Below are 18,349 nucleotides of genomic sequence, written 5' to 3'. Positions count from 1 at the left end.
CTCATGTACTAACTCAGGTAGTAATCCCAGTTTAGCACAAGAATCACAAGAGACAACATGGTACAAAGTTTCAAGCATCATCACGTTATTTCTAATGACTGCTTTCCACTCTCCCCATTCCCTGCCCCCCCCCCAAAAGTACCAGAAACAAATGCAATCACCTCACACCACAACACAGTGGTTTAAAAAAAAAAACAACAAACCAAAGAGTAGCTGTACAAAGTATTTTTGCCAAAAGACACCCAGCAGGAGCAGAGAAGTAACTGCATTCCTCATGTGCACTATTAATGGAAAAAGCGAGTTTCTCCAAAAGAGTCACATACTATGAACCCAGTGATCTATGCAAGAGGCATCTTCATTTTTCTATCTATATAAACCACAGGGGTTTTAGTGCTTTTTTTAAAGTTATATAGATAGACAATTCTAGAAGTAACTTTAAAAACAACATTAAAAGGTGGATGTAACATTTCAGTAAAACTAAAGAGAGATTTTCAGGCTGGACTACAGGAAACATCATGGTCCCACCGGACAGAGATGGGTGTTTTCTTTCACCAGTTAAAAGTTAACTGCTGGACAAAGCAGACTATCCTGTTACAAGGGGTCTGCAGGGTCTCAGCAAAGGAGGGAGACACGGTGGTCCAGGAGAGCTCTTTGGCTTACATCCACCATCCCAGACCCATCTCCCCAGAAACCATATGCCAGAAAAAGCAGCCTTATTCACTGGTATCATGGAGTTTATGCTAAGCTTTGGCCAACACAGCTATCTCACCTCTGCAGTATATTTTTTGCCTGTACGTTTAGCTATGCCAGCAAAACTTTTCACAGTAAACAAGGCCTCGAAGCTGCACTGACTGACAGACATGGTGGCCATCAGGGATGGGGGGGCCTCTAGGTAATGGCAATGCTAAGGGAGTCTTTTTTAAAGACAAGCAAATGTTCCTGCTCCGCAGCACAGCTAGCCCATGCCATCTTTCTGTTAGCACATGTTATTTTAGCAAAGGTATGAAGAAATACGCCCCTAGACTGACAGGCCATTCTCAGCAGAACCACAGGCTTACTGGCACCAGGAAAACAACTTTTACTAGAACAGCTTGTTCTGCTGAGGGCTGTGGGGACAGGGAAAAGAGAGAAGCATTTCACCAAAGCACTTCTAAACTGCCAGCATATTCCCTGTCTTCAAATTAGGATGATTTTTCCAAAACAGCCTACTGGGGGGAGAGGATTCTTGAGAAATAGCTGCAGACCAATTTTGAAGGAGAGTTTCTAAGCTGTGCTTGCAAAGATGAATTATCTCAATAGTATCTTTTTAAGCACAATCTAACAACCTGCAGAAGCATGAGAATACTGAAAGCCATTTCTTACCATATGTCTTCAACTCTCCAAAGATGTAAATATCCCTTTACTGCTATACATTTCAAAAATTCCTTTCAATTTCAGATACCAGCAGATACCCATATTTCAAACAGTAATGCCCATAATTCAGCTCAGGGAAGAGGCAAATGCACTCATGCCCTCTCACATACCTCACATACACATACCAGCTGCTAAACACTACTGTGCCACGAAGGAGCTGTTCATACATTGATGAAAACATCATTTGCTGCTTATAGATTACACAGTATATGGTATTCTAAGCAAAAAAAAGGTCTAGAATAAAAATAGTACCACATGCTTGTGAGTTTGCTCTTTTGTTTCTTTTTAAAAGGCACTTCTGCTGTACTCTTCCTGCTTAGGTTTTGGTGAAGTGGGGGTAGGAGCATTTTTGTTGTTTTTCTTTGTTGCTGTTGTTTTTGGTTGCCTTTTTTTTCTTTTACAAGTACAAAAATGAAACCCGCATTTTTTACAGTTCTGAGAATGAGTCTTACTGTTGTCTCTGAAGTTAAACATTAACAATATCCTTGTTGAACTTTCTCTAAAAATTAAAGCAGGGACATTATTTTCTCTTAATCTGATGGGTAGCATTGCAAAAACAACACTAAAGGAAAACTTTAGGTCACTGGTACAATAAATACTCAGTACAACTAAAAATGGCAACTCTGCACACTAAACAATATCTAAGCCTAAACTAAGCCAGAAGACAAACATCTTCATGAAGCATATGGCACCTGTGATAAAGGTTGCCTATTCAAACCTGCCTAGACACTTCAGCTTGACAATGCTGAAAACAGTACTACCATTAGCAGAGCACCTCCTCAAATACAGTTTTGTGCCCACACACCTGCTTTTTCTCCCCGCCTGCCACGTCTCCCTTCCCCTACAAGAATAAGGCAGCAAAAGAAATGCACTTTTAAAACCTGTGCAGTAAAATAAGGTGATCAACAATTTCTGCACCTCAGCAGCTCTGCACAAAGCAGCCATCACAGCTGAGAGGAAAGACGGGCAGGAGGGACTCTGACTCTGTTTTCCACAGCTAGTTGATTCTGTACAGATCTAGAATGCAACTTCTGTTCCCCATAAAAGCATTCTGCTGGAGCAATGCAGCTCTATCTTAATTCACCTATGATAACCCTGCATTTTGGAGCACTATCTGCCCCAACCAGTTGCTCCACCCCAGCCAGTGCTACGTGTGTCTTCTCAGTTTTATAATGGACACAGATGAACTGCAGCAGCCAAAATTGCAAAACATAATATAGCCAGTACTTTTTTCACTTTAACATACCACAGGGGAAAAAAAATCTTCACGCTGTGTTCAAGCCTGAACAGGATGAGTACTTTCCCTTTTTTTTTTCAGGCTCAGGCATAGGTTGGAAGGGACCTTTAAAGGTCGTCTAGTCCAGCCCCCCCTGCAATGAGCAGGGACATCTTCAGCTAGATCAGGTTGCTCAGAATGCTTGAATGTCTCCAGGGGTGGGGCATCTACCACCTCTCTGGGCAACCTGTTCCAGTGTTTCACCACCCTCATCATAAAAAACTTCTCACATATACTCTGAATCTACCCTCTTTTAGTTTAAAACCATTACTCGTTGTCCTATTGCAACAGACGCTAGCAAAAAGTCTGTCCCATCTTTCCCTGTAGCCCCTTTCAGTACTGGAAGGCCACAATAAGGTTTCCCTGGAGCCTTCTCTTCTCCAGGCTGAACAACCCCAACTCTCTCAGCCTGTCCTCATAGGAGAGGTGCTCCAGCCCTCTGATCAACTTCATGGCCCTCCTCTGGACTCTCTCCAACAGCTCCATGTCCTTCTTATGTTGGGGCCCCCAGAGCTGGCTGCAGTACTCCAGGTGGGGGTCTCACGAGAGCAGAGGGGCAGAATCACCTCCTTCGACCTGCTGGTCACACTTCTTTTGACTCAGCCCAGGACATGGTTGGCTTTCTGGGCTGTGAGCACACATTGCTCGCTCATGTCCAGCTTTTCATCCACCAATACCCCCAAGTCCTTCTCTGCAGTGCTGCTCTCAATCCCTTCATCCCCCAGCCTGTAGTGATACCGGGGGTTGCCTCGACCCATGTGCAGGACCTTGCACTTGGCCTTGTTGAACCTCATGAGGTTCACATGGGCCCACTTGAGGTTGTCCAGGTCCCTCTGGATGGTATCCCATCCCTCAGGCATGTCAGAGGCATCTCTACATTAAAGTAACACTTTTGTCATTTTGCTCATCATGTAGGCAGTAAACCAGCCTCTGTGCTCCCAACCACCCTGCGCCTGAGCCAGGCCTTAGAAGACACGCTGTGCTCAGTGGAGAACTCTTCCTCATTTCACTGTAGTTCACCTCATGAAGAACAATGTCTTCGTAGCATTCCTATGTACTTTACTAAGACACCTTCTCTGTTATATTTTAAAGGCATTTAAAAGCTTCATGCCGTTATTCACTATGACTACGCTCAGAAGGAAAGCGGTGAGGAGAATTTATGCAGTTCATTAAAAGCTTGTTTCTTGCTATTCATGCTGCATCTTGCAGTTGAGCTAGCAAATGATTTTCTCATAAAAAGCAGTGAGAAGATGCCTCTCTACAATATAGGTTCAGACCGAGGAAAATTATATGATCTGAGGAAACATTCCCTTCTATATCAGCTCAGGTATACCATGGCAATAGTATTTCAAAGTTTTCAAGGGCCTATTACAACGTGGAACCCCCACTGCAAAACCAACCAAACAAAACCCCCCAAAACCAAAACTCAGCAAACTTCCCTGTGAGCGTCTCTTCTCTGTGGAGAAGCTTCAGCTACAGGCCGGCCCCAAAGCAATAGACTCCAGGCTCAGAAAGACCAGGTAATAAGGAACTGTGAACTGAAAATCCCCAGCAGCCCGCAAAACATGCCATGGATCAGCTGGACATTTTGTTCTGGAGAAAATAGGGTTGTATTTCTACAGGCAGGGCTAGTAGCAGTGTATGAGCAAAACCAACAGGGGTTCACAGGATATTTTAGCTTTCAGTAGTCAGGTAAGCTCCAACAAGATATTGTTTCAGCCCTTCTTCACCTACATCAGCTGACTGGAATGCAGCATCACCAATACTAACATTTGCCTGTATCAACAGGACCCACAAAACACACAAGTTATGAAACGTGTCTTTAGATCTGGCCTGGAAAGCTGTGAAACGACACAGAAAGAAATCAAGCTGCATCATTCAACATAGCTTCTCCTCAGGGAAAAGCCTCAGCGTTGTTCCCTTTAGAAGAAATCGGTCTGCTGCGTTTAAGATGTTTTAAATGCAGATACAGCTACATTTTATTTCTGCACAGCATCACCTTCTTTTTCTACCAAAATGAGTGGTACAGCCACATTTCAAGACTCTTCTGGGTTTAGCTGGTACGACTTGGCTGTAGGGGGTGGAAACAGAGGGCTTCCTAGACTGCTGTCCATCATTACCCTTCCCTGCAGGGCTGACACAGGAGAACGAGCAAGGTGAGCCCAGCAGGGATGACAGCACAACACTCAGATTTCACGTTGCTCTGACTGCGCTACTGTATTCACCTATGTACAAAGATTAGGAAATTGCATTCATTCTGCATACCTGCAATCATACTAATCATAACCACTTTGAAAGGCAAGTTATATGACAATTGAAAATTCTTAGCATCCATAACAACAAAGTATTTATTTATCCACCAATTTTAAATAAACCAACATGGTCTACAGATAATTTAAAATTTTCTCAACCGGCCTGAGAAAAGTAGCCTGCATCTTAAAAAAAAGCAGCTAGTCTTCTAAAGATCCGCAGCTTGTGATTGCTGCAGTAGAGCACACATTTTAAAGATGGAAGCAGAAGAAAGATGGGCTCTGCCATTAGTTAAGGAGCCATATCCTCATGCCTCACTGATCACTGGTAGTAGCTGGTAGCAAGCGCAGGTGCCAGTCTGTCCCACACACCTCCTGGGGTCCTGCCGTACCTCAGAGCAGCTGAACAGCACATGATGAATATCACACCATGTTTAACAAGAAAGTAAACTTGTCCTCATTCAGACTGATTCTGTTTCTGCTCACACGTTCCTGAATATACCATAAAAACCTGACACAAGCCCTGTTGCCTGGGGACACTACAGGCATCAGATCATCCGTGTGTTCCAGAAGCAAGTGCATAGAAAGCTACAGCTGCAAACCTACAGCTCAGCTAGCAACTTCAGAAAAAAAGAAAATCTACATTATACACAAAACACTTAACGGCTCTAGATATAAGCTATTTACAGCAGCCATTGGTAGAAGCTGATCATTCTTAGCTCAGCAAAAACATACTCAACACTAATCATTTCTTAATATTTACTATTTTAGAAAATGTTACGGCATCCATTAGAACATCAGTTTCTTAGTCATCGCTACTGCAGTTTTTAAAACGCCGAAGAGCAGCAACAGGCATGTTTTATCACCTTGTTTTCCTTACCCTTCCACCCTTCCAAACAGTGAAACCCAAATGCTAGGAGAGCTGCCAAGGATCGCAGTGCTGAAGCTGAAGAAAGTACACAGGATTTTCTTGTTACCATACAAGCATCATCCCCAATGTCACATCCCTTTCACTAGCTGAAACATACAGCATGTGAGAAATAGCAAACCCAAGCAGATGGAGGAATGCCCAAAGGCCTCATACAGAGTGATACCCGAAATGCTACAGTGGTCTGTATCATACCACCTCATCAGTAATTTACTGAGCTTGCAGAAATTGTTTGTATTTTTTACAAAGGAGAAATGAACACAAAAAGCTCACCCACACCTTCTGTCAGCTACCTGGCAGAGTAAACCCTCTGACATGTTTTGGCAAATGAATTCTGGAGACATGTGGCCTCTCAGTCCCACGCAGTATAACTCCAATTATTTTTTGTGAATCTGAATTCATCCTTCACTGTTGAATAAAAGCTTCTACAGACTCACAAAACACAAATCTCTTGGACTGAGATGGACATCCCTGCTGACCTGTGCCACCAAAACAGAAATACCACAAGTACCAGGCTTTCTGGCAAATGTAACCTCTCTCCTGCAAGAGATTCATTTCTGCTGCTCATATTCACTCCTACTGTCTTTTAAATGTCTTAAAATGAGCAATACTCAGAGACTTTAACACTGATATTCAGAGGTTACCTTCTTACTCACTATGCTAAAATGCTCTGACGCAGTTTTACAGCTTGAGTGCCTCACAGCATCCTGACAAAAACAAAAGCCAACACACCCGATGGAGAAGGGAGGGTACAGAATGGCAGGTGCACATCTTGTCTCCATGCCCATCTCAAACAGTAGGTGTGGGGCATGGTCCTTTCACCTACCCCGCAGTACTTGGTCCCATGGACCCAGGCTTTGGTCCATTTTCCTCACTTTCAGTTTGAACCATTCAACACCCAAGACTTTATTCTCTGCACCGTCCACCTTACAGACTATGGATGTGGTTCGCTGACCCCAGTGCCAGCCTTGCCCCTTCTTGGCCAGTTTGCTGAGGCTGGGGGCTACTGCTGGGACCTGGCTCCCATGTGCCACCCAAGAAAATGGCTGTGCAACCTCTGAGACATCAAGTGTGTCCCTGGTCTTGGAGCTAAGCCAAGCTTCAAGGCAAGCCAGCAGCACTAAGATTTATGCTGTATCCTCTCTCAGCATGCGGGCCTATTAAAGCAACGCACTGATAATGCAGGCCAGTAAATCATGAGAATAAGTGATCATACAAAGAAAAAAAAAGATGCTGAAAAATTAAACCTTTGCCTCTCTGTTAAGTACTCCCAACCTCCCCACACGAAGAGAGAGCAGGCAGTTGGAGCTAGGGAAGAGTTCAGCTGTTAACGAAGCAATCAATCTTTCCGTCCTTCCTCCCCAAACCTCAGGGCTCTGTCATTTTGCAGTTTGTAATTTAAAGCCAGCTCTTGGCTTCAAACCTGCAGAAAAGCACCACTGTGACAATACACTGTGAGTGCCAAACTTCTGTGTAGGATATGCCACCATTTTTGATTTTTAGTTTTCTCCTGCCTGGAGGAGAGGGGAGCAGGGTGGCTCTTTGGTATGGGACTAAAGAGCAAAAAGAGGAGTTTCTCTCTTCGGCATTTCTGAAATGCCCATTAAAGCATCGTAAAAGCTAAAAGGCACTTAACAGGTACCTTAAATAGCACTGCTTCATCAAGTACTATGACTTAAGAAAAGCTGCCTCCCCCATGCTGAGTGTGAAATTTACTTTGGACAGGATGTCGTGTCGTGTCCCGTCCCGTCCCCCCCCTCCGCCCCGAGAGCGGGCAAGAAGTTGTTTCTTTTAAAACACAGTTAGTTGAAAAGTATTTAACCAAGGTTGGTACATTTGCTTGAATTTTGCTCCCTCACAGCAACTACATTGGATCATTCTTTTTCATACTCTTCTCTACAACCATTTTCCACGGTCCCACCTATCCAGCAGATTTGCACACAAGCAGACAGAACCTGCTTCCATTTTCTACAGCCAGCTCTCCAATCCCACCGAATATAAACCATCTACCTTTTAAAATTTTGCTGTAAGCAATCACAGGAACCTGTTTACAGTAGGCTGGTGACAGGGGAAAAAAACAACAAACAGACAAGTCCACAAGGGAGAAGAAAATCAGTTTCAACTTGTTGGGCAGGGGGAGATTTGTCAGGGAGCAACTAGGACTTTGTTTTTCCTGTTAAAAGAAAGTTTATGCTGAGAGGAGGTAGCGGACACTTCGGTGAACAAAATACACGAACAAGATCTACCCAGGACGCGTCTCCAGACACATTTCCGTGAGACGCGGTGTAAGAATCAACAGCAAACTCTGCCCGAAAAGGAGCCAGGGTCTCATTCACACCACCCGACTATGAAAAGCCCTCAGCGAAATCCACCAACAGCGGTAAAAGTTATTTAATGCCGTACCTCGACTGGGCAGCCATCGTGAAGTTTATACTGCCAAGCGTCCTCTATCCATGAGCCCTTTCCCCAGCTGTCCAGGCTCTACCCCCCTGACAAAATCTTCTCTTCCATTTGCCGGCTGCCTTCCTGCCCGTTCCCCGGTCCCCGTGGATGTGCCCCTCTAAAATGTCACTGCGCCCCCGGCTGCCCGAGCCCCAGTTCCCCGAGCCCGGGCTGGCCAGCGCAGGGTTGGATTACACTCATTTTGATCGACATCCGGGCACCCGGGCCCTCCCCCGGCTCGATGCATTCCCGGCCGGCAGGGAGGGAGGGAGGGCGATGCGGCCCTCGCACTTTCAGCGGGAGGGGGGGAACACACAGCCTCGCTGAAAAGCCAAGGGCTGGCTCGCAGCTTTGCGAACCTCAGCGCCGCACGTCGCCGGGGCCCGCTGGGATTTTATTCCTCTGACGGGTTTTGGCAAGCGGGTCTTGCGGCAGCTCACACCCCCCCCCCCGGCGCCCGCACTGTGCACACCTACCCCTCCTCAGCAAAGTTTTCATGGTACGACCCAATCTCCTTAAATGGACATGTTGTTCTGTCAGGGCAGGATGGCTGCAGGATTGGGCGAGAAGCGCACGGGCGCTGCCGCCGGAGCCTATCGCCGGTGCGGCACCGGGGAGCGGGGGGTGTTCCCTGTCCGAGACCACGCCCACGGCTCGTGCCCCAGCACCCCCAGTCCCGCAGCGCAGCCCTCGCCAGTCTGCCGCCCCGCCCCCCCCCCCCCCCCGGCGCTGCCCGGGCTCGGTGGGAACGGAGGTCGGTAGCTGCGGATCCTACCCCGAGTACCAGCTCCCTGACGCTTGCCGCATCCCGGGGGGCTGTGGGGTTTTTTTGTAGAAAAAGAAAAGAAAACGGCTCACATAGTTTTCAAAATTCTCAAACCACATACAGAACCCCCATGTACACGTGAATCCCATCTGGCCGCACAGATGCAGCAAATGAAAACCTAAATTTGCAGGTGCCCATACTTGAAATTGCAGGCTAAGAAAATAAATAAATAATTAAATTTGTTATGCAATTTCTTCTTCTAGTCCTGACCGCGGTTTGAAGACTCACTCAGAAAGCAGCAATACCTGTCCTTTGCACTGGGTGTTCCTTGGCACAATTATAAAAACAAACTACTCCTGCAACTCCTTTCAACCGGTAATTAACCAAGTATTTAGCAGGCAAAAACATTTATCCAAGATCCTTTCAACTTTTCTCAGCAGACTATATATAGCTAAGATTTCTACTAACACTGCAACATTACATGCCCCCTAATTTTCTGTTTTAAAGCACAACTTGTGTCAAGGTACTCACCACATGCCAGAAGAGCTTATACCCCCATTCATGGCAAATAATAAATTGTAATTTTAAAATGCCATTTATATAAAGCTTCTACAGGCATGTAATTTCAAGTGCATAGTTTAAAAATATCAAAGTTATCAGAAAATGTTTGGGTTTTTCCCATTCCTTGTCTTTGCCCAAAAAGGAAAGTTTGTAAATAGAAAACCGCAAAAGAACAAGTGGCTCTGATTATGAAGTAAGCAGATAATACCATTGTTATATCAGACAATCATGGATTCAACTGCTCATAAGTGACTGGGGATTGAGGTCTCACCTTGATAATGGACAATGTCTATTATGAACTCCAAAAAAACACTCTCAAAAACCAACCCAAACAAACAAAAACACACCAACAAAACCAAAACCCACACTCAGTGTTTTGTGAAATTGAAGTCCTAAAAGTGCCAGTAAAACCACTATCATCTCTTAAGTGGAGACTACAATTTCGCAGCAATTAACAAACCCACCAGGGCTGGGCAAAATAATAAAAGAACAAGTTAACCAAGCAGCAGACACCCATCACTGGAAACAGTAACACAAAACCCCTGACTCCCAGCAAAGCATGTATTTCACACACACTCACATACACATTTTTTAACTTAAAACTAAGCTTGCAGAAGTTGCTATTTAGTGCAAATTTCATATGGAAATGAGATAGTACAGAAGGCAGCAAGAGATGATTGCTGTGTACGTCCTGTGGTGTGGAGGTAACACGATTAACATGAAATCCTCATACAACATTATTTAATAAGGGCATCTCCAAAGAGACCAGTATCAATCTCATCAGGTTATGAACAGGGTACAGAAGACGGGTGCCATGACTTGCCCAGCATCACCCAGGTGGCCAGTAGCAAAGCCTAGAAGGGAAGACAAGCATCCCAGATTGCAGCGGGGGTCTTCAAAGACGCAAACTAACTACCAGTATTAGAGTTGCTGATGTTGGTAGCTAATATTTCTTATTTCACAGCATTTTATAAATTCAAAGCACTGTAGAAATATTAGAGCTCTGTCAAGAAGGAAGCAGACCATCTCTCTTTCCCCTGGAAGCCTAATTCAGGCTCTTAAGTCTGATAACTTCATGCCGGTGAGCACAAGACCTTTCAGCCAGGTTTGTAATATGTAGTTTACCCCACATGGTAAAAATGATAGTTTTGTCTTTTTTTCCACTTGGCTCTATTTGAAGAATGACTCCAATCATCTCAACTTCAGGTCTGGAGTTCACCATTCTGCCATTCACTGTATCGTATGAATTAAAACTCTTCTGCAAGGTACTACAGAAAAACAAGCTAGAATATTCCTGTCTACCTCCTCTTGCTGTTGGCTTCAGCTGTGTCATAACCTGGAGGGGGCTTTCTGCTTCTTTTAAGTGGTTTTATTTTGTTGAAGCTGAACTCATTGATTTTTCTAATGGGGGATTTTTATAATTTTCAGGTAAGACAACCCCAAGGAAACACACCCTACCCTCAAGCCCCTTTTCTGCTAGGAAAGGGCCAAATGAACACAGAAAGCAATAGCACGGCAGGAATGCTATGCAGATACATGATGTGCAAGCCTTTGTCATTAGGAGAGCAGCTTAAGCAGGAGGGTTTCAGCACTTTACAGTTAGGAAAAAAACCAAACAAAAACCCCACCACTGTGGGGACTACCACTGCTGGAGCAGGATTCACAAATGGCTAACTCCTCTCAGGCGAAATATTTGCCCTCTCCCCAACCTCAAAAAAAAAATTTTTCAGATCCCAGATGAGTACCCCAGTCTTTGAACCATTGCTGGTCTCTCCTAATCAGCTGTCACATTTTGACAAGTTATTATATAGCGATGAGGGAAGGGAGACTGAGGATAGCCATACTGTCATTTGGGGGGGGACAATAAACTGAAGCTTCTTAAGTAAATATTTCAAAAGGTTTAATTGAAACAAAACATAAATTGACAACAGGTCTTAAAGAGTTTGGGGTTTTTTGTTGTGGGTGCCTGGGATATCCAGGTATCAGTCAATCCAACTTCTGCCCTCAAAGCACAACCAACTTAGATCAAGTTGTGCTGAGGATGGAGATCCTACAACTTCTCTGGGCCTCTGCTTTTACTATCTAATTGTAATTCCCTGTGCTGCAAAACGTGCCTGTTGCCTCCCATCCTTTCACTGTTCATATCTAAAGAAGTCTGCTCCTGACTGCTCTCTACCCCCACCAGGTAGCAACAGACAGGAATAAAAACCCCCTTATCCCTCTCTTGCTCAGGAAAACAAAGCCAGCTCTCTCAGCCTCTCCCGCACTTTGTGCGCTCCAGCCCGGTTGTCCTGGCAGCTCTGTGCTGCATTTTCTGTAGCATCTCAGTGTCCTTCCTCTCTATGAGGGAGCGTGGTCTCCCCAGCATCGGACAGAGGGGAGGAATCCCTTCCCTCGTCCTGCCAGCCACCCTCCTGCTAACGCAGCCCAGGCAGTGGTTTGCTCCAAGGGCACGCTGATCACTCCTGTTCATCTTGTTCACCAGGACACTCAGCCTGCCTTACATAGCAAAGTCTGGCATTCAGTGCAATGTATGTTACCTAAAAGAAAATAAGTGTGCTTCTTTTCTTCTTAGGGCTTAATGATAGCATTTTAAATCATGACTTAAAAAAACCCAAACAAAATACATCCTCTCTCAAGCGCATGCGTCACTCCAAGGAACTTGATTCTTCTCTCTACAAGAAGCTGTGGAAAATAATAAATGCTGAGAGTCTGACAGCATCAGAGAATAGAATATATTTAACTGCTAACAGAAAGTTCTTACTAAGTATAACCAAAAGCTCTGATAATTAAACATACTAATAGCAGCACCAAAACCGCATATCCAGCCAACATTTGGAGGGGTTTGTCAAACAAAAGCAAAGATGCCGTTTGCCCTGGAGAGTTATATATGTAATTATCTTCTGCAATTTCAGCTGAAGAGATTAGAAAACAGGGAAAAAGGAAAGGGAGGCATTTAGTTATTTAAGACTATCTACTTACTTTTAAGTAATTAAGAATTCATTTAGTCTTTGTGTATATCTTTCATGGAAGCAGTAACAAAACTCTCCATTTTGAAAAAAGGGATACTGTGCAAAGAAAAGAAACAAGTTGAAATCTGTGCCTTGATCTCAAAGTTTCATCATCAAGTCTGGGTTTTTTTTTTCTCTACGTCTCTCTAGATTGTTACGGTACTTTTGAAGATTTGTAAGCTATTGATAGAAAGAAAGTTTTACCAAGCCAGTGAATTGAAGGTTCTTCCAACATGCCATTCTGCTGTTTAAGCAAAGAAACAAAAATGCACTGCTATACTAAGTTGAACACTGTGCACATCCAGCGCTGCAAATGCAGAATACCAACATGGGGAATGACACTTTTGGCTACCCCACAGCTCCCACATCTTGCTAAGACCTGTGGAATCCACACCTCCCTGAGAACCTGCTAACTGGCGTTTTCCACGGCTACTCAAACACACTCAAACTATTTTCCATATATTACAAGAGATTTTGCACTTGAATCAAAGCTGCTACAAAATATTGCTAAACATAGCAATATATTCCCATTGTATAGATGGGTAAGTGTATGCACAAAGCAGGCAATCAAATTACTCCATGTCTACCCTGCAGAAATCCTGTGACAGAGATGATATTCAGCATTTCTCTCTCCAAGACCTACATTTCAACTAATTTCACCCCACCTCCCCGGGTGAAGGGAATGCTAAGTACTCCAGGCTCCCAAAGCACTTAGGTAAATATCAAGACTTTGACACACATCAAATCATCTGCTTGACTAGAAATTAATTTGGACTAGGGCCCACAGACTACATTTCCAGCTGTGTAACATCCAAAAAAATCATTAAATAAAAGGGTCAGTTTCCTTTCCACGAGATCCGTTTCAAACTTTCTGAAGACATGCCTGGGTGCTTCAGTCCAGTATGAAGAGATTAACAGAGCAGTATGGGATATATCTTCAACCTTTTGCCTGCACTTAACCAGGCTGGAACCTGCTCTCTATTCAAGAAAACTTTAAAAATTATATACTTCTAGGCTTCTTCCTTGTCTGCAATACTAAACAAAGCTTTTGCCTGTACAGGCTGCACAGATGCGCTGCTTAAGAAATTTTAAGGAATATCATTTGTTGTCTTCTGGCTGGTACCAGGTTCCATTGCTAGATGTAGACATACATACACCATCTAACATAATGGCATTTAAAAGTTTATGCAGTGAAACACAGTAAGCCAACTTTATATATGTATCTACACACACACTTGATGTATGCAGCAGTCTTGCATATGCTATGTGCTCTAAGGTTTAAACACACATTCTCTTAACAACTCAAATCTTTAATAAGATATTTCACTGCATACACAATCATGTAGTCATGGGAGAAGCCAGCATTTTGAATATGATACTGAATGCAATTAAATTTTTATATGCTAGTTTCAGGATCAATAAGCAGTAAGAGATCACTGCTACCTCTTCCCTAGGATGTGAGAAGGGGAGAACATAGTGAAAAAATATCAAGAAATCCCTAACATATGTGGATATACTTATGCAACATATGTAGGTTTTATTCTGTTTTAGGAATGCTAAATTGGGCAGGAGGATGAGGTTCTCTAGTTCATATAAGCCCTTTCACTGTTGGAAAGAATTTGCAAAGTGGAAACAAAAGTAAGAAAAGATCCTAAACCACCGTCCACTTCCCTTCCTTATGTCCTCCCATCTCTTCCATGACTCTATGGTATTCAGCGACTTTTGACCAAAAAATGCATTTTCCCCCTCTTAAAGCATTAATCTGACCTATCACTAGCTTAATTTCTGTTATTTATTACAGTACAGTAGTGCCTAAGATGACACCATCTACAAATGTAGCTCTACTTGTCTCCGTATGTACTAACACGTGGATATTGTTCTTGCCCAGTGGCGAAAAAGGCCAAGGAAAAGGGATAAACAAATAATAGGCAGAGCTGTCTTCTGTTTAAAACCCTCTCCAGCTGATCATATAAATTTTCTTAACCCAGATAACCTGTATGGAAATCTCCAGTCTGAGCTATCTCCCTGAAGATTACATAAAATTCATCTCGGCTCTTTTCAGCAGAACAATAGATTATAGGAAGAAAAATATATAGACTTGCCACAACAGCTAAGGTTTCTCCAGGAAAAAACATCAAGAACAACATGCTTTGTTTGCATCAAAAGTTCCTAGCAGTTGTCTGTCCCCCCGCCCCCTTGACAAGCACTCGTTCAAGCACTTCGTGATTCCAGTATTGCGAAAAGGGATTTATGTTTAACAGGGTGTTGGCTTTATGGCAAGGCCTTCTGCATCGATCCAAGGTATACAAGGCTGTGCCAAGGCAAAGCACCTGCACTGGAAGCACAGAGGCTTTCCAAGGGAACAAGGACTGTGAGGAAATGGGGCAGGAGACGACAAACCTCCATGTCATGAGTCAACTTCCGTGTTTCAGCGCTCATCTCACAAATGCCTATGAAACCCTCTGAGACAGTAAAAGAAAAATCTAACCCTGCTTCACACTGCCAGGTGAGGACTGCCTACCATCAATTTCTTCAAAGCACGCAGCAGAGACCTCTGCTGAGGCTCTGAAGAGATTGCAAACCTACAGGGAAATCAAAAGGACGACCAGATAAAACTGTGGCATGGAAATAGGTGCTGTTTTGTTACCTTTTTTTTTTTTTAAATACCCCTCAAACACAGATACACTGTGATTAAAAGGATGCTATTATTTTTGCAAAGGCAAGCACTCAAAAATTAAGACATGTTAATATCACTGACACCCAGGCAATAATGATACAGTCTTTCAAGACATGACCATGAACCACCTAGAAACCACTGTTAGTCCGCAGGACAAACCCATCCTGGGAGTGAAACGCCTGCTTACAGAAGAAAAGGAGTTAATGTTCACAACAAGCTCTTCGTGCCTTGTTCCTGAAGCCTCTCCCTCACTCAGTCCACAGCTCAGCTGGGCTTCCTGCAGCGCAAGCACCGCTATCCCGAGTGGGTCCCAGACACAGCCTTCCCAGAGCGGCAGTGCCACGGGAAGCACAGTGGTGGTCCCAGAGGCCCCTGCAGCGGTGACGCTGTGCTACAGGCCCTGAAATCTGGGGCTGCACCTGGCAGAAAGGCTATTTTATTCGGCAGTATCTGAGCAACAAATGCAGCAGATGTCACTACCATCTACTCATCTCTAAAGCTCTGCGCCTCACTGCTTGTCAACTCCTGAATTCTAGGGACACTGCTGTATTTACAGAGTGGCATTTACTGGTGAAGCTGGTAGAGAAACCAAGGGATGGATAAAGGCAAGCACCCTGGGAAATCCTGCCTTTGTCACTAAATTGCTACCTGACCCTTACTTAAATCACCTAAATCTTGATAGATGGTATTCTTTACCTAATGGTCTCCTCTCTTCCCCCAATTCATGTCACACTGAGATTGGTTTAAAGTGAATTCAAACAAAAAGTGGACTAATATCAACTGTTAAAAAAGATGAACAAAGTCACCATAACATCATGCTACACATACCCCCTGAAGAGAGTTTGTAAGTAAAATCAATGCTCAAATAGTTTGAAACCTTAGCGCAAAAAAGCACACAGCACAGGTGGGGAATATCAACATCCTGCCAACTACTGGGAAAGAGGAAAAACGGAATGAGGAACTAAAGCAGGAAAGGACTGGGAGATTAGGATGCTAGGACTAGGTTTTCCTAGTGCTGCTCACAGTGATACAACAACAGACCACTGAACTGCAGGGCTTTTTCTGTTCTCCTTTCCTAGGATGGTATCTTCAGGGAAAGAAAAGGTAAAGAACACCAGAAGTGTCGTGTGTGGAAAACAGCATCTCAAGTCCACTGAAGATATAAAAGAAAACTGAGCATTCTCTCTGTCAAAACTTTAACAAGGAAGGTAATGAACTGAACAACAACATTGTATTGCTTTCAGATTTTCTAAAACATCCCAACAATCCCACTTACTTACTGGGGTTTCCCAAAGAGCCAGGGCAGGCAGGTGCCTGCTTTCTCCTAACAGAGATCAGTAATAATTCCTGAGCTGTGCTGGCAGCCACTTTCCATCTTTAAAGAAGGAGGGGGAGGGGGCAGAGCACTGAACATCCCACCCAGAATAAAGCCTCAGAAATCCTATGCCACAAACGTTTCATGTGAAGCAAATGCCATTCTGATGCTTTTTTTAAAGTTTCAGACACACAACCAAGGGAACGGCCGAAAGGTCTCACCAGCTGCCCTAAGAACAAAATTATGACATTTTTGTTGTAACATTTGATGAAAACTGTTATGTTCCTGTGGAACATTTTGAGTCCAACAAATTAGTGTTTCTCCAAAGAAAGTTTTCTGTCAGAACATATCCTGTCAGCTGTAGACCCCTCCCTTACATCTGTTTTCAAGATTAGCAGACTGCAGCTTTTCCCACCTGTTTTTTTATTCACTGATCAGGGACACAAGTTTCCCCTTTTTCAGGTCTGCGTCTGAAAGATGTATTGCAAATAAAGGAAACTGTGTCCATTAAGTAAAATGCAAACAAAATGAATCAATGAAATAAGCTTTTCGTACTTTTCAGCTCATCATAAGCTCAGAAACTGACTCCTGAGATGAAGAGGATTACCAAATTAATACTTCTTAAAAAGCTAACAGGAAAAGCTTCCTACAGGTGATCATAATTCCAAATGTATTTAAGCTATTTACGAGCATTTTAATTTTAGAGGATCCACTCTTATCTACTTATACGTTGAATGAGAATGGAGTTCTCCAGAGATGAAACTTGTGATTTAAACACTGCATAGAAATGCAAATCCAACCGAGAAACCTGGATGCCACTGTTTCTTCATTTTGAATTTCTGAAAATGCCAGACTATTAACCTCAGGCATCCGTGGTAAAGCACAGAATGTGGCTGCATTACATACATTTTATGCACACAGCACCATCTTGCCTGGCCATATACCTACCCATATCTAGACATGCTGACCAAAAAGATCCTGCGATTTACAAGAAGGAAAAAAAACCAACCCCACAACCCAAAAAACCCCCAAAGACTCAGAAGTTTCAAGCATAAAATGACAGCATTTTCAGATAAGGTGCAGATGCTGATATATAGCCAAAACTAGTACCTACAGCATCTACAACAGGGTCTGGCACCCCTACAGAAAGAAGATTGGTATCTCTCTGCTCACCACTAACAATGCCTGCCATACCTGAGTGTTGGTTCAATACCACTCAGTTCACAAAGTAATCACATGGTATTTTATCTCCAGCTTTGTTCATCTATTCCGCTTACTCCTCCTGAAGCATCTGAAAGCATTCTACATCTCCACAGAGCTGGAGGAAGCCATTCTTTAAGTCAGTAATTTTTTACCTGCTATGAAATTTAGTTGTTCCTGGGCCTTTTCTGTTATAACGCTGCTTAGGGAGTTGGGTGCATCGGGGTGGTATTATTAAAGAAATCTTTGCACATCTTTGTTTTCAAGAAGTGTTAAACAAAATAAAATAAATTTAAAAAAAAAAAAGAAAAAATGTTAACAGCAATCAGTACCTAGCTTTTGTTGCAAGATTCCAACAAACCTGAATTGGGAACTGTTGAAAGGGGAATACAGTATCCCTTAACTCAGGAAAAAAACGCAATATGACATTATACTACTAAACGTATGATAATCCATTAAGTTTGTAGGACAAATCCCGGAAGCTTACAGTACTGTGAAACAATTAATCAAG

The 18,349-nt window shown here is 43.4% G+C and overlaps 1 protein-coding gene across 1 annotated transcript in view; it reads right to left on the bottom strand.

Moving 5' to 3' along the window:
* The window catches only part of AFF1 (ALF transcription elongation factor 1), a 102,185-nt gene extending 93,642 nt beyond the window's left edge, over positions 1–8,543 (bottom strand). Inside the window, exon 1 of the mRNA XM_054823582.1 lies at positions 8,270–8,543. Within this exon, the coding sequence (XP_054679557.1) occupies positions 8,270–8,286 (17 nt within the window). The 5' untranslated portion in view covers positions 8,287–8,543. The remainder of the gene's footprint in view (positions 1–8,269) is intronic.
* Between the last annotated feature and the right edge of the window lie 9,806 nt (positions 8,544–18,349).

Source organism: Grus americana, chromosome 4, assembly GCF_028858705.1.
Source record: "Grus americana isolate bGruAme1 chromosome 4, bGruAme1.mat, whole genome shotgun sequence".
NCBI classification, from domain to species: Eukaryota; Metazoa; Chordata; class Aves; order Gruiformes; family Gruidae; genus Grus; species Grus americana.
Note: the sequence above shows the minus strand (reverse complement) of the source record. Positions and strands in the feature narration are given on the sequence as shown.